The sequence below is a fragment of the Cucurbita moschata genome, unplaced genomic scaffold (assembly GCF_002738365.1).
Source record: "Cucurbita moschata cultivar Rifu unplaced genomic scaffold, Cmos_1.0 Cmo_Scf00047, whole genome shotgun sequence".
Classification (NCBI taxonomy): domain Eukaryota; kingdom Viridiplantae; phylum Streptophyta; class Magnoliopsida; order Cucurbitales; family Cucurbitaceae; genus Cucurbita; species Cucurbita moschata.
The window spans coordinates 1,468,904-1,493,093 of NW_019268563.1; the positions used below are offsets into that span (position 1 = coordinate 1,468,904).

The following is a 24,190-nucleotide window of genomic DNA, read 5'->3' on the forward strand; positions in this document are numbered from 1 at the left end:
GAACATACTCATTCATTCATACATGTTTGATTAGTGAGATAGTTTGGAACACATATCACAATATGTCATCCTCTATTCTAATATAATAGAAGACATTAAAATAGGCATGTATCTCGATTTCTCGTTCTATGAGTAATTTTATAATTTTCATAACATCCATGTCGCTCTCATCCAAATCGTTCATTCTGAGTCCTAATCATACATATTCTAATCATCTAAGGTAAGCCAGGCTCACATGCTAACTCATTCTACCGATTCCTATCAGTATTACTTGCCTAAAGTCCATGTGCTAGGGATGAAGCATGCCTTCGAAGCAAAAATCATTTTTGCTGATTGGATCTCCATTTTTTTTTTTTTTTTTTGAAAACTTACTGAATTACTGGTAGGTTTTAAAAATATATAGTTAATTAACTTTTGAGTTGATTAATTTAATAGCAATGCCAAATAATTAAAAGAATATTCACTTAATTACGTAGCTAAATGTAAAATTACCATATATATATTTTTTTCCGACTAGAAAAAAACATAGCTTAATTAGTGTAGGCATCTAATTTCTAAGAGATTACTAAACCCTAAACCCTAAATCTTAAAGTAATGCAAACTAAATCAACCGAACAATCAATTTTTAGACCCTAAACCCTAAATTCTATATGTTGAATTCATCGAATAATAAATTTTTACCACTTCAAAAGAGGTCATTAGTGTCTTCAGTTTATGAACTCATTAGGTATCGAACCGAAAGCTTGATTTCACGAATTTAGTTGAGAATATATCAGTTTTGATCTATAACAACTTGACCCTCGGATATAACCACAGGATTTGCAGTCAGCATGGGATGACATAGCATCTCTACAGTCTTGACAACATCACATTAGTTTGATTTGACTTGAATGGCCTCTACTTCTTGTTTCCACTCAATCTGCACCCTATCCTCAAAACACAACACTTGATCCTATAAGTGCAATGGGCAAAAGCAAACACTCTCCGACAATGGAGAAAGAATGAAAAACGAAATCGGCGAAACTAGGTACATAAATTAATGTAGGAACACGACGAAAAAGAAATGGATGCAAGAACGAACATTAAAATACACCATCGGTCCTCGCATTTTCTGATAAAAGTAGAATTTATAGCGTTTGGAACTTTGTGGTAAGACTAAAATGAACGTAACTACAACTACATAGGAATAGAGTGAAGGATAGCTGTAACAGCCCAAACCCACCGGTAGTAGATATTGTCTACTTTGACCCGTTACCTATCACTAAAACAAGTTTGTTAGGGAAAGATTTCCACACCTGTATAAGAAACGCTCTGTTTCCCTCTCCAACCGATATGAGATCTCACAAAAGCATTGGCAATCAAGACACTATTGAGTGGAAAGGAAAGGAAGAAGAAAACCTCACAATTACAACCCAGAATTACATGTCTGGATATGCAAGTGCCATCCTCTTGAGAACGCTGGAGGATTATCTTCACTTGCAATTGATCACACACTTTTGATTCAAACCTATACAAATACAGTGAGGAAAACTCCAACTCCAACTCCTACATTTTCACTTCACCTACCAATGAGGTTGGATCGTCATCCTTGTTGTGAGTATCCACAAGCTCCGGCCATATCGAAATCGAAGTATTTCTCGACAAAGATCTCAGAGCTACATAGCTGATGGAATCCGGATGGAGCAGCCAATACTTTTGATGAATGTTTAACATTTGAGTTATAAGCCTTATAATGGTTTCATCAGAGTTCGACTAGAAGGTCCGTGTAACAGTTTGACAAACCCGAGGAAGCTCAATTTTCCATCGGTATGTCGAATCCAATCGTGAAGAACGGCATGAACAGGCACAGAAGGGCTGAGGCCAAGTTCCTGGAATGGCCACAATACCATATATCAGAGTTTACAATACCATAGATTTGCATGTGTAGTTTTGGCTTACAAAGGTTGTGTACGAATTCTACGTAAATCTCAATAGAACGGAATCACGTCGAGAATTTTAGAACCACGTGTTTGAAACCATTTATAAACTACTTGAGTATGATTTGCAAAATAAGGAAACTGATGCACAGACGTTTCATCACACAAGCATATCAAACATACCGATGCCAGTTCCTCTATAACAATGGCTCTGTTTCCATCCTTCTCAAACAGATCGTAAGCACATCGCGCATGTTGCTCCCACCTATCGAGAGCCTCGAGTTGATGGACACTTAGTGTAGCTGCACAAAACTCTTCAAAATCCATTCTCCTATATTGCAATGCATTAAGCTGTCACACAAAAGCAAAGAAAACCATGAGCAATGCGAGGTTAAAGGAAATCGAATCAAGAAACTAGTTGAGAACAATACCGAACTCAATAGATCCGGTATCCTCGATTCCTTTATAGTATTCGATATGTTTTTCGTCAAAGCCTAACCATAAGTAAAAGAGAAATCAACATAACCAACATGAAACCATTTTGAAGAAAACCAAAGAGAAAAGAAGGATATAAACCTCTTTGATGTTTTCTATGCTTATGGTGCCATTTTTGCTCGGTTCCAAGAGTGAAAACTGCGTCTTCAAATAGAATAGCTCGTCTAAAGACAACGTTCTCGACACAGCCTATAACAAAAAATCTTTAGTAAACAAAATAATGGGAAAACAGCAGATGAGTATGCAGGAAATCATACAAGTGCCAGAAACAAACCTTTAAAGCAGCTTTTCGAAGAGATGATGACCGCATGTAAATCTTCATGAGTTTAAATATTAGTATATCAAGAGGAGCTTTTACATCAAGAGAATTTTTAATCCATGGATGACCTGTGTTAAAAAGATGAATAAGAGGGGAAATTATGAAAGAAAGGGGACGAAATCCGTCTAAGATCTCGTGTGTCAGCTTAGTAGCGCGTAAACAGTACACGTAATCTAAGCGGAACTTAATATTCAACAAGACGAAAAACCAAGTTTCTTTGTATAATGCACGTACTCAGAGCTTGAGCAGCAGACATCCTTTTTCGTGGATCTTTAACTAATAGTCGTTTAACAAAATCTCTTGCCTCAGAAGACAGAGAAGGCCATGGCGACTCGTCAAAGATGGGATCAGCTTTTAGAACGGCTTTAAAGATGCCAGACTCCGTTCGAGCCCAAAATGGACGACTACCACATAGAAGAATATATGCAATTACACCTATACTCCAGACATCTGCCTCTGTACTGTATGATCTATGGAGGACTTCAGGAGCTACATAGTAAGCACTACCAACAATATCATTAAGCCTTTCATCTGCCAAAGAAATTAAAGAACATAAACTAATATTCAAGTTTTGGAGTTAATCATACTGAAACTAAACTAAGGAAAACCTGGCTTCACAAAATCTGATAATCCGAAATCGATAGCCTTCAACAATGAATCTTCGCCCTTTGAAGTGAAAAGGAAATTCTGATCCACCAATAAAGTGCGCTTAGCCAAGAGTTCATGAATTGGAAATGTACAAGAAAAGAAATTACATTTGAGGCTAAGTGTTGAATTAGAATTACAAACTGATAAAATAAACCAAACTCATAATTCCAGTACACCATGCATCCCTTTTTAAGCTTATTTCCTATTACTTTTCTTCATTCGCAGAGTAAAAATGTAATAATATACCTATAACAGCCCAAGTCCACCACCGCTAGCAGATATTGTCCTCTTTGGACTTTCCCTTCTAGGCTTCCCCTCAAGGTTTTAAAACCCGTCTACTAGGGAGAAGTTTCTACACCCTTATGAGGAATACTTCATTCTCCTCTCCAACTGATGTGGGCTCTCACAATCCACCCCCTTGGGGGCCTAGCATCCTCGCTGACACACCGCTCAGTGCTTGACTCTGATATCATTTGTAACAGTCCAAGTCCACTGCTAGCAGATATTGTCCTCTTTGGACTTTCCCTTCTGGGCTTCCCCTCAAAGTTCTAAAACGCGTCTGCTAAGGAGAGGTTTCCACACCCTTACAAGAAATTTTTCATTCTCCTCTCCAACCGATGTGAGATCTCACAATCCACCCCTCTTGGGGGCATAGCATCCTCGTTGGCACACCACTCGGTGCCTAGCTTTGATACCATTTGTAACAGCTCAAGCCCACCGAGCAGATATTGTCTTCTTTGGACTTTCCCTTCTGGGATTTCCTCAAGATTTTAAAACGCGTCTGCTAGGGAGAGGTTTCCACACTCTTATAAGAAATGTTTCGTTCTCCTCTCCAACCGATATGGGATCTCACAACACCAATTGAACGTCTAATCAAATTCAATATGTTAAATTGTTTATACAACACAAACCTATCTGTCTAACTTACCTCAGGTTTGAGATCCCGGTGAACCACACCCTGAAGGTGGAAAAAAGCTACAACATATAGTATCTGTACCATTACAGCCCTTGCATCCTCCTCTGTATACTTACCACCCCTAAGTAGCAAAACAAAATACAAGAGAACATCATTAGATTAATCATAAGTTTACCAAAGCTTTATGGTTCAAGAAAATCCTAAACCAAAAAGGTACTAAGGATTCTTGTAGATCTAGAGAATCCAAGTACAAGAGAACCAGGAACGGAGACAGCATTAGATAAGAGTACCTCGATAGAATTCGGTCTAAAAGTTCTCCTCCTTTACACAACCTGAAAATGTATAACTCATTTAGACTCATCCAAACATTAAAGTCATGAAAGAAACTTCTGCAACAAAAGGGATATTATATGATAGTGTGAAGAAACTAACTCCATTACTATATATACGTTGTCATGATCCTCATATGCATCATAGAAATTTACAAGATTTTTGTGACCACTCAAAGATTTTAATATCATCACTTCCCGTCTGACATCCTCGATTGCGATCGCAGTAGTCATCTACCAGTAAAAATACAAGCCAAACAATTAGGAAAACGTAATATAGTGTATGCTTGAATCATGATAACTAGATCTAGTTTCAAGTAGCAAAGCACTTCAAGTAATACAAATATGAGCATGGTTAGTAGAAAATTATTTGAAACAGAGAAAAGATCCATAACCAAGTTCATATAGATCATGTTAACTAGATCTTAACAGAGCACCTTGGACTTGGGAATGATTTTGATAGCCACTTGTTGGCCCTTAAGTTCACCCTTCTTGAACCTGGCCGCACAAGTGTAGCCAAAATGCCCTCTCCCAACCTCTTCTCCAACCTCATATTTACTCGCAAAATGCTTCGGAAACCCGAAATTCTTATCCAACCCAGTAGCCCCTTCCGCCTCACTCCCCTCAGGGATCGACGCCTCATTTGGCTTCACCGAGCCGTGCCGCCGCGCTAGAACAGCACGAATATGCTTCGCCGGCGATGGAGGCGGAAATGGCTTTCGAAAGAACCGCTTCGGAGTTGAATTAGCACTCGCATTCGCTGGAGATCTCGCCGGAGACTTCTTCGAAAACAGGAAATGAGCAGGGCTGGGACTGTAAAATGAGAAAAACGGCGATTTCTTCACATCATCCGTCTCATGGCGGGCGTTTCTCCTATCCGTCGTCTTCCTCTCATCTCCTCCCGCGGCGGAAACAGAGTTTGGTTGAGCGGAATTATGCCCTACATTGGGCGTTCGTGAACCAGATTTCCGAGAGAACAGATCAGAATTCGGGGAGGGTTTGGAGTTGCAGAGACCCATCAGACACCTCCCCCGAAAAACGAACAGAAAGAGAAGATCAAAGGGAACAAGAAAATCGAAATTGAAAAATCCGAATGCTGAATGAAATCATTCGTTGTGGATAACAATTAATGGATATTTGAACAGGATTTTGGAAAGTTCATGAACTCCTTCAGAGATTCGGAAAGGGAAAACAACTCACCAACCAGGAATCTTGATTTGTCTCTGATGATTGGAAGTGTTCTAACACTGAGACAAACAGAGTGATCCACACAAAATGATGAAACGGAAGCGACGTCTACTTCACTTTCTGGTGTCTAATTTAATATTATTTGTTTTTATTTTTATTAATAATTTTGTACTATGAAATTAAAATTTTAAAAAATTATTATCTCAATATCTGACGTAGAATTCATCTGCTTACGTGGGCCTGGATAGCTCAAGCTCAGTCGCCAGGTTTCCTCTGTGTCATTCATTTCTCACGTCTTCTTTCTAAATTAATAGAAATAATCTTATATTAAAAAAAAATACATTTAAATTTTAATAATATCTTAAAAATACACTTAAATTTTTAAAAAAATTCATTAATACTCTAATATTTTTTTCATTACTCCTTACTTTATAAATATCCATACAATTTTAAAAATTAAAAAAAAAAATTATTATCAATATATGAACGAACACCATTTATCAATGATTATCTACAAAAGTTTTAACATTAGTTTAGAAAATTTAACGGTATTTTTGAAACGTCTATTATGGTAAGTATTTTTAAATTTTTTAAATATATTTTTAAACTATTTCGAAAGTTTAATGATATTTTTGAAATAAAGTATTAACTATTTCCATTCAAAACTAAGCGTAAAGACATTTTTTAACTTTTATTTATTTATTTATTTATTATTGTTTTAAAAGATGACGAGTATTTTTAAGATAAAAGGTTTTTTTTGTGGGTTGAATTTCTAAAAAAACTGAAAAAAAAAAAAAAAATGGTCCGTGAATTAACATTTTTTTGGTCAGGTCTGATTAATAAAAAAATAGGGTTACAACTTGACCCGATTATACTCTACTCTTTAAAAAAAATAATCTTACGACTCAACCCAACCTGAAAATAAGAGGTTGGGTTAGATTCAGTTGTATTTTATATCGATGAATAAATAATGATATGGTTTTCTTAATTTAAAAAAAAAAAGGAAATATTAATGAAATAAGAATCTACGGTGTTATGGATCGATTCAAACAAGTAAAACAAGATCAAAACAAGATCGATGGTGTAGTTTAAGTTTCATCACAATTGTAGTTTGGATATTACTATAATTGAAGCCTTATCATATATTGTGATAGAGCTGACCATTTGTTTTTAGGTTGGATTAAGTTGTAGGATGATTTTTTTTTAATAATTTTACCGTTTTTATTTATCCATAATAAATGTTACATTAATGATTTAAATTTTTTATACTTCAAATATTATATATTTATAAATCATGAATCACTATTGGTAATCTTTTTAAATGTACGGTAGAGTTGAATTAGATTATAACTCTATTTTCAAGTTGTTTGATAATCTAAGTTTGCCGGATTCTCGAGTCATATGAAAACTTTTAAAAAAAAATTTTATATCGGGGGGATTATTAACGGTACCGTTTTTGGAGAATGTCGATAAATTCCAAAATCCATTTCGTTGTCGAATAGTAACATCAGTCTTTTTTATTGGAACTGCAGTTACCCTTTGGTTAGGTATTGGAGCAACATTATCGATTGAGAAGTTTAAGTCTTTTTTTAAATGGATTCAATTGTGAAATAAAATATGAGAAGCGCGTGTATCTAGGAAATAATTACTTCAAATTACTCTTAGATACGAAATTTTTTATTTATTTTGAGGGTACGGATTTCGCATACCATAAGTAGCATAGAAAGAGAAAGAGAAACACAATATGATATGTTACTACAAAGGTTGGAGCAAGTATACAATATGTGGCCATTAATCAATACTCACAACATAGCCTCGTTCACTTCTTATTTATACACAACCTAAGCTTCCTATTTCATATCAATAAGAAGAAAAAAATGAAAGAAAGAGAGAAAAGAAACGAGTTTTTATGGATTTTTGAGAGAGAGTTAGAGAGAGAAAGTCTAATCGGCTTCAAACGGCCACTTGAAGTTAGAATTTCGTCAAAGTTTCTTCACAACAATGACTCAATGGCTTTGAGAGAACCATTAGGGGCTTTCAAATCACTCAATTCTATGAAGAATCGAACAACGGGAGGTATGATTTTCATGTTTTTTTATTTCGATTTTCCTTCAATTTTGAGAGTTTTTCTTAGAATTAAATGCTAAATTGTTAGTATGTTGATATTGGAGAGATTTTGCACAAGTTTTATGAAGGAAGTCCGAGTTGATTCGGATCGAAAGGTGGCATTCCAATGAACGTCAAGAAGCAGAAACTTTTTTGGTAAGTTTTTAGTTTTTTTGACCATCTTTGAGCTCGATTATTTCTAATTAATTAAAAATTATGAGAAAAATACCTTACTAAAGATGGATTAAAAGTCTATTTCTTTCCGAAAGAAACTAAGTTAATTCAGGTTGTGTAGAGAGTGTTATAAGAATTCAAAAATAATAATAATAATAATAAAAGAACTAAAAACTAGTTTGAAAATCTAGAAATTTTGACGAAAGAGTCGAATATGCAGGTAACAACACGTGGAGAAAGATTTCAGAAATTTTGGAGCTTCTAATACACGAAAAAGCTAACTCGGGAAGGCATGCATCATCCAAATAAGTAACCACACGGACTTTAGGCAAGTAATACTTGTAGGGATTGGTAAGACGTGCATGTCAACATTCCTTACTTTAGGTGGATAGAAAATGCTTGTTAAGGACTTCATAAGGACGTTTTTTAAGGATGTTTTTGAATGAGTATGTACTGTATGTAGGGTAAAATTATTGTTATGATCTTAGGTTGAGATTTTCGAGAAACATGTTGTTTTATGTATTATGTTAAGTTAGAAAAAGAATATGCATGACTAAAATACGAGTTGGGCAATATGAATGAGTATGTTATGCATGATGTAAAAAATTACCAATATGCCCCTATGATGAGATTTATGATAAATGTTGTTTTATATGCTTTCCGCTGTGTTAGAAAGGAGGATGAGCTATTGCGATCTGTGCTCCAGGTGATTGATATATTTTATCTCCCCATTGAGCTTGTTTGCTTGTACATGTGCATGATATAGTATGTGTTATCTCCAGGTGTTTGACTGTGCGTTCTCTTTGTGGAGCGTGTTTATCTGCACATTGAAAGGGTGTTATAGTTAGGTTGCCTAGATGTTGACCTTGGTCGGGATATCCAGTAGACTGAGCATCTTAGGATCGTGACCAACAGTTAGAGAGTCTAGACCTTAGTGCTCCCAGACTAAGAAAGATTCAAGGATTCAGAACAGAGTAACCTTTTGCCAGAAGCCCGCGTTTAGCCACCTAGCTGCCCTAAGAATTCAATAAACCTCATCAGCTCCTAGATATGACCAAGACGAAGTTTGAATTATGGATTACATGTTTAGGCGATTGATAGATATATCTACCTAGCAAAGCATGCATGGAGAACTCAGTTAAGAATAGGGTGCTACAACTAGTACGATTTACACAGCAAAGCATGCATGTCAAGTGCTAGGGTGCTACAACTAGTACGATTTACACAGTAACTCAGTTAAGAATATATCTACCTAGCAAAGCATGCAAAGCATGCATGGGAGAACTCACTTAAGTCAAAACGTTTTCAATAGACCTTGCACTTTAGGATTGTGAGAGGCAAATAAAGGTCTTGATCTGAGTGCACCTAGGGACTTGAATTAGCCCCGAGGAGCTATCCCCGAGCGTTTTATAAATGAAAGATGAGATTTAAACTACCTAGAAGCCCCTAAGAACCTAGTAAACCTCCACGACAACCAAGGACAACCAAGATATTTCTTTAGACTGATAATAGTGTGACAGTATCTTCAGACCCTCCACAACCCTTTCCACTCTGGTAACGAGCTAGGCACAAACCAGTTAGGGTAATGTGAGTTTTAGCTTCGTGGAATGGTCAGTGATCTCCTGAACAAGGCAACTATGTTGTAAATCCATTACTGAGAGAGGAGTGTGGGACCACTATGGATAGCCTAGTAGTTGGCTAGGACATGAGGATCGCATCCCCCAAGCTTAGGTGACTTTATGGTCCTAATGGATGGGCCAGCCAACCTCTCTTGGATGACGTTCAGACTAGAAATCACCATATTATTTCATCATAATTTTATGAGGTCTCACCTCAATTTAGGTTATCGATCATTCACTGAGTAAGCAAAATAAGTGTTGAAGGTTAAAGAGAGGAGAGATTGTAGCAGCTCAACAAACAAAGGTAACCTTCATGTTGTTAGCAATTGTATTGGTATCAATATATCAATACCATCGAGCCAGCCCTAGGCCAATTAGGGTTGTGTGATCCATAGTTCAATTGGATTACCCTTGGCAAAGTATCCCTCAAGATGTAAAATTTTGCTAGTAGTCTTAGTAGTTGGCAAGCGCAGGGGGCCACTTCCCAAACCTTGAGTGACTAGATGGTCCTATGGGTAGGGTCTGCCAGCTAGCCTCACGTGGATGATGAGAATAGGATAGTACACACCATGTTATCCCCACCAGAGAGTTTTACGAGGTAGAGCCTCCACCCAAGATGCCCGTTCCATACTGCTTATGTAAAGAAAGCTACCTAAATATAAAAACAGAAAAGTAGTTCACCTCATAGATGAGATTTGTCACCTAGAAATTGCTGAACTATCCCCTCCGTACCTAGATTGGATCCATGAGCAGCTAAAGTACTGCTTGGAACTTCAAGACACTCTAGATATTCAGGGAGGAGTAGAGAGTAGACCCAAATTTCTTAGAGCCTATAGTAAAGCCTGTGAATACTTCCTAGGTTAAGGATGCAATGAGGGCTTACGAAGTATATTTATATACTCACCCATTTCCTCTTTCTTTTTCAAGTGTTCGCAGGTTGCCGGTTGAGGTAGAGGAGCGTGCAAGAGTTGTGCGGTCGCACAAAGCATCGTTCCAAAGTGTCAGTCCGTCTTTGTATTTGAGTATTTTGTGTTTTGTTTTGCAATTGTATCTCAAATCCATTTTTCCTTTCGTGAAAGATTCAAACAACACTTTCTTATAATTGATTATATTTTGTATTTAATTTTGATGGTGTTGTCTTTATTTCAATTTAAATTTTATCGGGTTTTCATCTTATGTTTTATTTTACTTTTATTTTTATTTGATTTCGCCTCCATCTTTTTTATCACTGTCCGAGATTCGAAACTTCAAAAATCGAGTCATGACATGATGAAAAGGCTTCTTTTTTGCATCTTACAGAATAAAAATAAAAATAGAGGTGGACATGGTTGGTTTAGTCAATAGTTAGAACTTTCGGATTCCATATCGAAGATTTGAAATTAAAAAAAAAAACAAAACAAAAACATTGTAGTAGAAGGAATGGATAGATTTCGAGAACGAAGATCTTACGTTTGAAAAATTGGTGGTCTAGAGTACACCATAGAGTCTCTCCTAATGTCTCTGGAGCCCTCGAACAGTCTCCCCGCAATTGAGGTTTGACTTCTCTAAAGCCTTCTAATGAAGTACGACACTTGAGTCACTTTTAACTATACTTTCGAGGCTCAAAACTTTAACTTTTTTGTTCGACCCTTGAGGATTCTATTGACATGAATAAGTTAAAGATAGGACTCTGATATCATGTTAGGAATCACGACCCTCCACTTTGAGCATAAACTCTCATGGTCTTACTTTTGGTTTTAAAAAATATCTCATACCAATGGAGAACAATGTTCCTTACTTATAAACTCATGATCTTCCCCTTAGTTATAGTAAGTGTGAGACTACCCCTCCCAATAATACTCAACATCTTTCTCTTCTAGCTCAAGTGTTAATTTCTTGTTGGGGCTCAAGTGTTACGCTAAGGGTTCCTAAATCCTACTGCACAGTCAAGACACTGTTAGGTCCAATCTAGGTCACTAATAGCACTAATAAGGTATCAAAGGAAATAAGTAGTTTGGCTCAAGTGATACCCATAAGTAGTTTTGGCTCGGGTTATACCCATTCACAACGACAATTAGTAAATTATCTTAATCTTTGGTGGTAAACTAGGTGCTTTAGGGCATCTTGACACTTTATATCTTGGACTCCCATTTTCAAAACTTTTTAGTCTAGCTTCTAGGGCTAATATGGCTTTGGGAGGACTAGGGTTTAGTTCTTTGATTGTATTTCTTTGAAAGGTTCTGTTCATTATGAAAAACGTACTAACTCTATTGCCTCTCTGGCACTCGTTCCCTTCTCCAATCGATGTGGGACTCCCAATCCACTCTCCTTCGAGACTCAACGTCCTTGTTAACACACTATCGCCCGATATCTAGCTCTAATACCATTTGTAACTTAGTCAGGTCAATAAATCCTTCATTTTTAACTTAGTGAGATAAATAAATTCATGCTATGATGTTCAATTTCGACGTCCAAAAATATTTTTATGATGGAAATAAAAGAATGGAAACTGATGAAAGTCAATTGAAGGAATGGAAAAATAGAATTATTGAATAGAACTATTGAAAGTTACACAAATTAGAAAAGTTGGATCGAAAAGGGAATTTAATAATTTGTTACATAAAAAGAATAGGTAGAGGCCGACAAGAAGAATATTAGTGTGACAATATGGAATGTCATATTACAGCTTTACAGATATAAAATGGCATCTTCTCCGACAGCTCAAGCAATCTCACTACATTTGTTCTAACAAGAACACTGTTGAGGATTATTGGGATTGGGAGTGTCCCACATTGGTTAATTTAGTGGAAGATCATGGGTTTATAAGTGAGGAATACTATCTTCATTGGTATGAGGCCTTTTGGGGAAGCCCAAAGCAAAGCCATGAGAGCTTATGCTCAAAGTGGACAATATCTACCATTGTGGAGAGTCGTGATTCCTAACATGGTATCAGAGCCATGCCCTAAACCTAACCATGCCAATAGAATCCTCAAATATCGAACAAAGAATGGCGAGCCTCGAAGGTGTAGTCAAAAGTGACTAAAGTGTCGAACAAATGGTGTACTTTGTTCGAGGGCTCCAGAGAAGGAGTCGAGCCTCAATTAAGGGGAGGCTATTCGAGGCTCCATAAGCCTCAGGGGAGGCTTATAGTGTGCTTTGTTCGAGGGGAGGATTGTTGAGGATTATTGGGATTGGGAGTGTCCCACATTGGTTAATTTAGTGGAAGATCATGGGTTTATAAGTGAGGAATACTATCTTCATTGGTATGAGGCCTTTTGGGGAAGCCCAAAGCAAAGCCATGAGAGCTTATGCTCAAAGTGGACAATATCTACCATTGTGGAGAGTCGTGATTCCTAACATGGTATCAGAGCCATGCCCTAAACCTAACCATGCCAATAGAATCCTCAAATATCGAACAAAGAATGGCGAGCCTCGAAGGTGTAGTCAAAAGTGACTAAAGTGTCGAACAAATGGTGTACTTTGTTCGAGGGCTCCAGAGAAGGAGTCGAGCCTCAATTAAGGGGAGGCTATTCGAGGCTCCATAAGCCTCAGGGGAGGCTTATAGTGTGCTTTGTTCGAGGGGAGGATTGTTGAGGATTATTGGGATTGGGAGTGTCCCACATTGGTTAATTTAGTGGAAGATCATGGGTTTATAAGTGAGGAATACTATCTTCATTGGTATGAGGCCTTTTGGGGAAGCCCAAAGCAAAGCCATGAGAGCTTATGCTCAAAGTGGACAATATCATACCATTGTGGAGAGTCGTGATTCCTAACAAACACCACGTTTCTTTTGTTCAGTTCTAAACTATTTGATGTTTTGGCTTGTTTATGTATACCAAATTGTGAAATCAAACCCATAAAAGTGAGGGAACAATTTTGAGATATCAAAACTCGAAACAGAAAATGTCATGTTCGGTGTAACTCTAGTAGTGGAAGATGTGCATCACAACTATATGCCATGATTTGAAACACAAGATCTCAGTATATTGTATGTCACAAATACGAGATACATTCGCAATATGTTATATACGGATGCGTACACCATGATATGATATGTGCTCCTTTCCCATGACTTTTGGAAACAAATTTATGCTAGCCTGTAATCAAATCTAGGGGTACGTATACAAGTCCGCCTAGTGAGTTTATGTGCTCGTGTGTAAACCATGTGTATAGGAGTACTACGCATCTAATCTTGCTTCAAAAAGAAATTAGAGACTAAGGAGTAGCAATAGTAGGGCTATTTATTGTCTATTTTTAAATACTCAAACCATGCTTACTATTTTTTCCGTAAAGATAAGACACTCATATATCAACTATAGTTATCATGAAAATATAGTTAGGATAGTTAAATTTCTAAAACACTTCTATACCGATGATGACATCAACTCTGGAAAGTTACAGTCCTAGGTTAGGAAGAGGCCATTGAAGTTCTTTTTAACTTTGGTAGAAGTTATTTTCACTGATTTCAATAATTTTTGGAACATTTAAGCTCAGGACAACGTTTAAAATGAAATGTTTTAAATGATTTTTCACACATAATAATCACGACATATAAGTAATGACAGTCTTATTTTTAAATGAAAAAGTAGGGTCGTTGCAATCACAACGAATCATATTGTAATAATCCATGCCAAAATTTCGAAATCCAGATTCGACACCTGATGACTTCGACATTCCCATGTCATGGTTACGTTACCTACTCATCACTTATTAAGAGTGAAAATTATCCCTATAGACCAACACGAGTCCTTTCACCATGTTTTATCTTCACTCACATGCACCCAAGTAAAACACGTTTAACCATGAAATTTCTATAATGAATCACAAAAAGAAATGTGCACTTTATTGGGATTGACAGTCACTTTCAATTCTTTTAAGCTTTTATAAGTCATTCTGTTATCATGATCATTCTTGTTTAAATGTGGATTTGGTTAATTCATGTACTTCTCATTTACTCGAATGTCATATATACACTAACGTATTCAACTCTTTCTTTCCAACATATAATACTTTATTTTTGGACTCTTATGAATAAGAGCTTATTGAGGTATAATGGCTAATTAATAAAACAGCTCATGATTCCACTACCTGAAACTTTATGGGTGCACATTTTTTTAACCAAAATCGAGAAAAATGGAAGTTGTTATGAAAAGGGTCGTCAAATTTGTTGTCATTCGTACACGTGATTTCACAAAAAGGGGGAAAAAGAAAAGCAAACAGTAAGTCAAACCCTTATTCACCTAAACAATTCATACTCAAAACTTCCTTCTTTTCTATATAAAAGCTATTAAACTCCATCTACTTCACCCATATTCATTCCTTCCATGGCTTTGTGGTATATTCCATCTCTTGCACACTGGACCACCGCTGCCGTGGGTGGCTTCCGCCAGCCCTAGGAAGATGGCTGGTGTGCATTAGATGGAATACGCCATTCAACCATGTGCTTCCCGGAGAAACACATCCGGCATGCAAAAATAGGCGCACAAAGCTCCATCATTATGATGTCTTAGGTATGATTATTTAACGGTACGAGTCTAGATATTGTTCTCTTTGAGCTTTTCCTTTCGAGTTTCCTCTCTAAGTTTTTAAAACGCATCTGCCAATAAGAGGTAATTTTTCGTTCTCCTCTTCAATTGGTGAGATTTCAAAATCCACCCCTTTTAGGCCAAACTCATAGATATTATCCTTTTTGGGCTTTCCTCTCAAATTTTTCCTCAAGATTCTTAAAACGCGTCTAGTCTCCGTGTCCACCCCCTTCCCCCTTCGGGGCTCAGCCATTTGTTGACACATCGTTTCGTGTCTGTTTCTGATACCATTTGTAATAACTCATATCCACCGATATTGTCATTTTTGTACTTTTCCTCAAGATTTTTAAAACGCTTGCCATGGAGGAGTAACGCTTCATTCTCCTCCCCAACTGATGTGGGATCTCACAATCCACCCATTTCGAGGCCCAGCGACACTCATTCTTTTCTCTAATATGATGTGGGACTCCTCCAATCCACCGCATTCGGGGTCCAACGTCCTTGTTGGTACATCGCCTCATGTCCACCCCTTTCAAGGCTCAGCCTACTCGCTAGCACATACCTCAGTGACGGGCTTTAATACCATTTAAAATAGCTCAAGCCCGCCACTAACCAATATTATCCTCTTTGAGCTTTTCCTTTCAGTTTTTCCTTTAGAGGTAATGGTTCATTCTCCTCCCATCCAACATTCCAACATTGAATCTCACATATTATTTTGTTTTTTTCTTTCTTGTTACTTAAATGGTATCATCTCAATGGAATTTATGGAAGAGAATACTCAAAAGAAGATGACAATCCAAGCAAAAGAATGTAAAGAAAAAGCAAGATTGGGGCATATTATCAAACAGTGTAAAGGCAATCCAAAGCATGTTAAAAACGAAATGATCAGTAATATACTCAAATTGGAGCTTTGTTGTTCCTGATTATGACTATTAGAGGTCGCGAAGCTGTCTAAGATTAAGAGGGAAGATGTATTTATGGTCTCCATCCAGCAATTTCTTGGCAATAATGAGATTGGCAGCTTCACTGGGATGGTAAGGATCCCAAAACACATGCCTTGATCTCTCTGTGCACAAGCTTGATTGAGGCCCGCATGGTATTATACCTGCAAACTGCCCTCCATTCCCACAACACGCTCTACTAGCCGTCTTGAACCCTATAAATATATAGTTTTATTTGCAATATCACACCATCCCAAACATTTTAAGAAATAAACTGTTCAAAAACTAGGTTACCTAAGAAAAAAAAAACTTCCCCCAATTAACTCTTAGATTCTCCTAAAATTAGATTGAGTTGAATCAAGTCATCTCAAATTTATATACACTTTTGCAATTATATATACTAAGAAATAAAAATTAGGGTGTTCAAGAAATCAGACGATCCAAAAAAAACATGAGTCAAATCTAACTTGTATCGTTTGGGTTGAATTGTGAACTTACTTAAATTGGTTGGATTATGAACTTACTTAAATTGGATTAATTCAAATAAATGAAAATTTTATGCATTGGGTTGGTTATTTGAGTTGTGTTGGGTTTATTGTATAATAAAAATTATTTGGGATTAAAAATGTGAGATCTCACCTTGGTTACCTTCCTTATAAAGGTTTGGAAACCTTTCACAAGTAGATGCATTTTAAAACTTGAGGGGAAGCTTAGGCTATTACAAATGGTATCAGAACCAGACACCAGACACTGAATGGTGTGCCAACGGGAATGCTGGCACTCGAGGAAGTGGATAGTGATATCCCACATTGGTTGGAGAGAGGAACAAAGTATTTCTTATATGGGTGTGGAAACCTCTCCCTAGACAACTCGTTTTAAAATCTTGAGGGAAAGCTCGAAAGGGAAAACTTAAATAGAACAATATTTTCTAGCACAAAGAGGATAATATTTGTTAGTAATAAGCTTGAGGGGAAGCCTGGAAGGGAAAACTAAAAAAAAACAATATCGGCTAGGAGTAACCTTGAGAAGAAGCCTGGAAGAGAAAGCTAAAAAAAAGCAATATCTGCTACGAGTAAACCTTGAGGGGAAGCTTGGAAGGAAAAACTAAAAACGAATAATATCTGCCAGGAGTAACCTTGAGGAGAAGTACGGAAGGGAAAACCCAAATAGAACAATATTTGCTAGCCCAAAGAGCACAATATTTGCTAGCAGTAACCTTGAGTGGAAGCTCGAGAAGGAAAGCCAAAAAAGACCATATTTGCCCGTAGTAACTTTAAGGGGAAGTTAAGAAGGGAAAAACCAAATAGAACACTATTTTTTAACCCGAAAAAAGAAAACATTTGCTAGGTGTTATCTTGAGGGGAATCCCATAAGGGAAAACCCAAAGGGGACGATATCTATGGTAAGTTTGAGCTGCTACTACAAAATAATAATAATAATAATAATAATTTATAATCCGAACATTTGAGTTGAGCCTAGAAAAGGATTTTAATCCGACTCAACTCCAACTCAACCTACGAACCCTTTTAATAAAAATGGCAAAACAAAAGGAACTTTAAAGAAGAGAAAGAAATATAGAGTAGTTACCATAATTGTCATAGTTGACGATGAGGTCCATGACAAGGTCATAGACATTGGCATACACAAAAGTGGAGGCAGGGAGTTTTTTGTTGAGATCGGCAAGCAAATCCTTCAACTTGGCGTTGTATTGAAGTGCCAATTTGTTGGCCAAATCAACGCATTGGTCTTCGTTCAACTGGTTGATGGTCTTCTGATAGGGTATGCATCCGATGGGCCCGACATTCCCCACCACGAACTTTCGAGCATCCATGTTGTAAAGTCTCTGCATCAATGACTAAATTATTTGTAAAGTAATGTGATTTTATTTTGAAGGAAAGAAATGATACCGACAGTGAGCTGGTTCTTGAGATGAGCGATCATGTCATCGATGAAGGAGTCGGGGCTTTGGGAGATTCTGGCGCCGATGGAGAGCACCGGAAGGAGATAATTGTTCAAGAAATCGTTGGCTCCGATTGTGATGGAAATTATGGACTTTTTGGATATGTAATCTCTTGCTTTTGATGGACCCAAGATTTTATCGAACTGTTTTCTTGTAATGTTGAAGAAATCGACTTGAACGTCCATTCCCAGTCTGTTTACCTGCTCATTATTACGTATTAGTTGAACTCAATAATTTGATGAGCACGCAATCACTAACCAACGGTTCCTTGAGATTATCAGTGAGTGAGTTTTTTTTTGTAATTGTGAGTAGTACGTGACTTTGCAAGTTAGGTTAAAAAACTAGCTTGTTTGGTATTATTACTAAGATACTCTCAACACGATGGTTGGTCTCCAACTTGTCAACGAAATAAAAATAAAAAAATAAAAAACTCAACAGCAACAACATCTACATGTGAGCAATATACATGATATCCTATCTATAAGGATAAGACCTTTGGGAGGTTGTTGGCGGAAGCGAAATTACGACGTCAGAGGAGACGCTAATGGTGCCTTTTGCAAATGCAGAATCAAAGCAAATAAAAAAGGTTTGCCTTGAGGACCCTTGTCTAAGAAGAGATGTTAGAGCACATTCACCAAACGAAGCATGAGACACATTAGTGACACTTTTTTCAAAGAAGAATGATACGGTGCTACAATTTTGGAGAACTAGCTCTTATCAATCTCACAACACGACACGGCGATTACTTAGTACTTCCATAGGAGAGGTTACGAAACTTGATTTGGAGTCTATCATTGGAGAAGCTTGAATGAAGATGATCATCATCATCTACGGATTGCGACCAAAGTATAGAAGTTTTGTTATTGTTGTACAAGGATGACCCATACAACCATCATTTATAGGGTTTGAAAATTTGCTAGCTGCCCAAGAAGTCATAGCTAAGCAAAGGAGAGGCATCTCGCGGAAGACTTAAGAAAAAGCACTATACTCAAGTATAAATTGGAGCAACAATAAGTTGCGTGGATACAAAAATGGTGACAACGAAAGAAGCCACCAAAAAATTCGAAGAACCTAGGAGAGCTTAGAAGAATGACAACAGACTTCTACAAAAAAAAAAAAAGAAATTTGAAGGTATTTGCTACAATTGCGGAAAGAAAGGTCACATGTCCAAGGATTGTTGGTCCAAGAAAAAGTTTGTCGAAAGCAATGAACAACCTCCAAAATGGAGATGGATGATGAATGGGATATAGAGGTACTACGTGTCTTAGAAGAAGAAGTGCTAGCACTCATGGCTATGATGGGAGAGCATATCTATTACGAGAATAACTAGATCATTTATTTAGGATGCTCAAACCACAGGGCTGGCAAGCAGAGGAAATTACAAGCCAAGAAAGTATATTTTTGTCAAACACGCTACAACAAAATGGTATAACAGAAAGAAAGAAAGAAAGAATCGACATTTGTCAAAGCATGGTACATGCAAAGAATATTTCAAGAAGATTTCAGGCCGAAACTATGCAAACTGTTGCATATTTGGTCAATAAGCTTCTCCAACCAATGAGACACTATGAGACATGAAACCATTTCATCTCACCATTTGAGACATTATGAGACATGAAACCTACTGTTAGTTAGTTCCAAAAATTCAGTTGTGTTTGCTAGGTATTTGTGTTTGGTCATCTATGCAACAAGTTTGACAAGAAAGCAACAAATGTATGTTTGTTGGATATGACAATTAAAGAATAGGGGTGGAAGTGTTGTGATCAGGTGGAAGATGCTACACTATAAGATATGTAGATTTTTTTATGAAACATCTTCACGGTAGTCTTCGGGTAAAAAAGTCTTACCAAATTTGAATAACATTGAAGAAATTCTACAACAAAAGATGAGGGAGCAAACTACGCGTATTTACTAAGTGTTGATGCGCTTGAAAATCCAAGTGACACTGATGTTGATGAGCAAGAAGGGATTCAACCAAGAAAACTCGGTGAAAAGGATATGACACTTCAACAACTTAGATGATAAAAAAGAATCCAAAAAACAAATCCTAAGTATGTTACAACAACTATTATAGAAGACGGATGACCAATGTGGTATGGTAAATGAGGACAAGTCGTGAGGAGAACTGTTAAAATATTATCACTATCCTAATACAGATATTTTAGAAATAAGTCTAGTCTACATATCTATCATCGACTATAAATATCCCTCCACCCGAATAAGTCTTTCAAAATAAGTAATTTTTATGACACGTTGATCGAGCATTTTGTTTTGTGTTTCTCACAAAAGAATGATGTTTAATAGTTACGTGTGAGTTAATGAAACTTTGAAAGGTCATGGTATTTATTAAATAAAGTAGGAACGATTCAATTAAAAAATTAATGAAAATGATATTTTTTAACATTTATTTAAAGTATTTTTGAAACTTATAAAGATTCTCAAATATTTTTTTCTAACTTTGAGGAGTATTTATTATAATTTAGTATTAAAAAAAATTGTTTTCTCTTTAATTTTATATTTTTTAGTTTTATTTTCAATATTCCTGAAGAGATTGTCTTTTTCACACATACAGTTTTTGTTTTCTCTTTTAAATAATTGTTTTGTTGCCTAAAATTAATAAAAATATTTCTAAATTTTTTATTATCAATATCTTAATATCTTTAAATTAAAAATAAAGTTAAAAAATTATCAAAACTATTAAACATAATTAAAAAAAGAGAGGAGAAATTTCATACGAAGATCCTTCCGGTTGCATTGAGAATTCCGCCACCGCCGGATGCATAGTTAACGCCGTACAATATTGATTTGCCGGTGGCGTTTGGGTCTAGAAATGGCACTGCGTGGTTTGGTATTCCTAACTCCTCACCTGCAACCAACCAACTCCCATCAAACTTTTAACCAGGTTAATAATTAACAAAAAAAAAAAAAAAACTAATTTAATTCACTATTCGTCTCTATTCAGTCAATGAGTCTTACGAAGCAGGTCTATACTATCCGACTGTTATCAGTATTTATCAAATCTGTTTCTATCTAACAGAACACTATTGGCCGTCAAAAGCGCAAGACAGGATCGAAGCGGTCAAGTCCACCCCATTTGAATAGAAAATGGTGGGATTTGGTACCCGAGTGGATAAGGAACAGTTTCATGATAGGGAGGAATTAAACATATTATGTAATTTAAGGTTCAATTTTCGTTGAGTTGAAGGACTTAAGTATTTGTTTTGAAATAGACCAGATAAACACTAACTTTATACCTCAATAATAAAAAGTATATACGGTAGTAAGAAGCACTTACCGACGATGTCACCGATGGTTCGACCGTTGGTAAAGCGGCCAGTGGGGTTGCCTCCAGAAAGAGTATAATCAATGCCATTGGGACGAAGATTAGCTTTAGACAAGGTCGATAAATAGTTATTATTTCCTGCATCAACCAGTGAATCGCCAAATATAAACGACGCTCCAACGTCCACCTTCTTGTTCGCTCCATCGACTCCATTATTAACCAGCAAACACCCCATCAAGATCAAACCAACGATCATTTTACAGCCTCCCATCGCTACCATAGAGACAAACCCATTTTATGTTTATATATAAGCAGTAATGTCTTGCATGGCATTGGTGGGCATCTATCTTTTGGCTTTCTTAAGGCCACTAGACTCCCATTTGATAAAACTTATGCAAGTTATTGTTTGAATTAAGCCACATTTGGCTTGACTTTTCTGTTCTTGTTCAAAAGGACACATTTGGCTTGACTTTTCTGTTCTTGTTCAAAAGTTTCTGACTTTGATGGGGTAGCTTATCAGATTTATTGCCCGATCAGGAAAGTTCCTTGCCAAAGAATTCGGGTGGATGAACGTATTTACCTGAGATCCTCGAGTACCTCTACAATGGGTACGATATTGTTTACTTAAAATAAGAATCGCCATGATTTTATTTTTAAAATCGCATCTTCGTCCGGATGACAAGAAAAAAGATTTTATTGTTCATCAAGTTCGACTAAGAAATGAATAATCTATGCAATGGGCAACGTAATGGTGGGAGAATTTATGTTTGGAACACATAGTAAGTGGAAGTTGGTTCAGCTGTTCATTTGACAATCTTCATAACGCTATGATGGAGTAAATTGGATTGAGTTTTGGTGGGCTAACCTACCATACCATCAATTTAAGACTTCAAATTCTCGTCATCATCAATATCATCACAACACCGTTCGAAAAAGTTACAAAAGATCAATCATGGCTTTGCACAACTTCAATTTTCCACTTGTATGATACTCTGACTATTTGTAAAAATAATCTTCTCAAACTACTCTTACCTAACTCTCTTCTAGATAATTTGTCATTTATATCATCTTCTTTCCATGTTCAACTATTGTCTGTGTACTTAGACCTCACTAGATGAAGAAGCAAAAAAGTTATGAAGCCTAGAGATCCAACTCACTTTTGTTCCATATATAGTGTAGATATATCTAGATTGCTCGTGCTAGAGTCTACATCAGCACTAAGATCAACATCTGTAAAACCGAGTAGAATTACTTTGTCATTTCTATGTCAGAGTGAAGTACTAGATGTACCTCTTAGATGTCTCAAAAGCTACTTCACACTTTCCAATATTCTTTCCCCTAGGTTACTATGTACCTACAAATAATTTGCAGGCCATAGCCATACATTAAGCTCCCAACTACAAAAAACGTATGGAACTAATGTCATTTGCTCACAACCTTTTAGCTGTCTTGGGGGATTGTCTATTTGGCAATTTGACATGATTTGTCAAAGGGGTAGTCCTAGGTTTAGCATCATTCATCCTGAATATGGACAACACTTTCTCAATATATTGCTCCTCGGATAGATTTAATGTGCCAGCAAATCTATCTCGAGAAGTTCTCATCTGAAAAATCTACTTTGTTGCACCTAAATCTTTCATCTCAAATATTGAAAATATGCTTGCCTTCATGTAGTTTATCTCTCTCATATTGGATCCTAAAAAACACATGAGAATTAATGTATTTCTTGAAAAAAATAACATTGATCCTTTTCACTCTCGTGAAAATCACTCTCGCACATAAAGGAGTCATAACTTCTTATACCACTGTCTTGTTGATTGTTTCAATCCATACAAGCTCTTATTGAGATTGCACACCATGTGTTTCTTGCTTGAAATGATAAAACCCTTATGATTCCTGCATATAGATCTTCTCATCTAGGTATCCATGTAAAAACACTGTTTTTACATCCCTTTACTCAAGGTGCAAGTTCACTGATGCAACAGTACTCGGATAGTAGTTAATTTCACAACAGGAGAAAAGATTTCAACATAATCAATACTTTTCTTTGTGATTATCCTTTAACTACTAATCGAGTGTTGAACCTCTTTTTGCCACCTAGTTCACCCTTGATTCTGAACACCCACTTGTTCAACAAAGCGTTCTATCCTATAGGCAACTCTATCAACACCTACATGTTTATTCTTTTCTTTTCAAGTGAGTTCATTTCATCATATCCATGGTTTGTTCTCACTTGGTTGAATCATCCATTTGTAAGGCCTCATCAAGGGACTCTTGTTTCAGTTTATCAATCAGCAATAAATAGTGTAATAAAATTTAATATCTATTTAGTGTTTTAATGGTTCATAATGATGTCCTCAACACCTGCTCAAGTGTCCCGTACTCCACCTCTAGTTTTTCAGCAACAGTCTGCTACAACATTACTGGGTGAATCTCTCTACAAATCTACCTCAACTCCTATTTGCTTCTTAATGTCTTCTCAAAACTTATATTCAAACATGTTAGAACCATAGACTATGAAGTAGCAATTCACAGCCTTAGCCTTAGCATTAAGCTTGTCACTCTATTCTAGAACAACATGAATGTAGTGCAACCAAAAGTTCTCAAGTGAAAATATTTGAGTTGCTTTCAAGTCCATGCCTCTTTTGGCAACTTGAACTCTAAGGATACAGATGACCCTCTATTGATCAAGTAAGATGTTGTATTCACAATCCAAAATGTCTTTGGCAACCTAGAATAAATCCTCATAATCCTTGTCTACTCATTTAATGTTTTGTTCATCTTTTCAACAA

At 36.5% G+C, this 24,190-nt stretch overlaps 2 protein-coding genes across 3 annotated transcripts; both read right to left on the bottom strand.

Annotated features, from left to right (window-relative positions):
• Window positions 1-1,078: 1,078 nt before the first annotated feature.
• LOC111434977 (CDPK-related kinase 5-like) lies at window positions 1,079-5,920 on the bottom strand. Of its 2 annotated transcripts, XM_023072319.1 has the most exons (11): window positions 5,061-5,919; window positions 4,727-4,857; window positions 4,585-4,626; window positions 4,307-4,415; window positions 3,339-3,417; window positions 2,965-3,261; window positions 2,686-2,798; window positions 2,493-2,600; window positions 2,348-2,410; window positions 2,100-2,267; window positions 1,079-1,868 (listed from the first exon to the last, which is right to left on the bottom strand). In XM_023072319.1, the coding sequence occupies exons 1-11, from the start codon at window positions 5,640-5,642 to the stop codon at window positions 1,728-1,730; spliced, it is 1,833 nt and encodes a 610-aa protein (XP_022928087.1). In that variant the 5' UTR covers window positions 5,643-5,919; the 3' UTR covers window positions 1,079-1,727. The 2 variants fall into 2 exon arrangements, with proteins under 2 accessions (XP_022928087.1, XP_022928088.1); XM_023072320.1 differs by lacking the exon at window positions 1,079-1,868 and having other exon boundaries at window positions 2,135-2,267; window positions 2,353-2,410; window positions 5,061-5,920.
• Window positions 5,921-16,111: 10,191 nt separating this feature from the next.
• On the bottom strand, window positions 16,112-21,733 carry LOC111434898 (GDSL esterase/lipase At2g23540). The gene is made up of 5 exons (XM_023072229.1): window positions 21,411-21,733; window positions 20,851-20,981; window positions 18,067-18,315; window positions 17,743-17,998; window positions 16,112-16,370 (listed from the first exon to the last, which is right to left on the bottom strand). The coding sequence occupies exons 1-5, from the start codon at window positions 21,676-21,678 to the stop codon at window positions 16,147-16,149; spliced, it is 1,128 nt and encodes a 375-aa protein (XP_022927997.1). The 5' UTR covers window positions 21,679-21,733; the 3' UTR covers window positions 16,112-16,146.
• Window positions 21,734-24,190: the final 2,457 nt, after the last annotated feature.

Excerpts from the sequence above, each read along its gene's own strand:
- LOC111434977 (XM_023072319.1), bottom strand. The coding sequence starts at position 5,642 with ATGGGTCTCTGCAACTCCAAACCCTCCCCGAATTCTGATCTGTTCTCT. Across the intron at positions 4,858-5,060 it reads AAATCATTCCCAAGTCCAAG|ATGACTACTGCGATCGCAAT; the intron begins GTGCTCTGTTAA and ends TTTTACTGGTAG. Across the intron at positions 2,268-2,347 it reads TACCGGATCTATTGAGTTCG|CTTAATGCATTGCAATATAG; the intron begins GTATTGTTCTCA and ends TTTGTGTGACAG.
- LOC111434898 (XM_023072229.1), bottom strand. The coding sequence starts at position 21,678 with ATGGTAGCGATGGGAGGCTGTAAAATGATCGTTGGTTTGATCTTGATG. Across the intron at positions 20,982-21,410 it reads AACCATCGGTGACATCGTCG|GTGAGGAGTTAGGAATACCA; the intron begins GTAAGTGCTTCT and ends GGTTGGTTGCAG. Across the intron at positions 17,999-18,066 it reads ATCTCAAGAACCAGCTCACT|AGACTTTACAACATGGATGC; the intron begins GTCGGTATCATT and ends TCATTGATGCAG.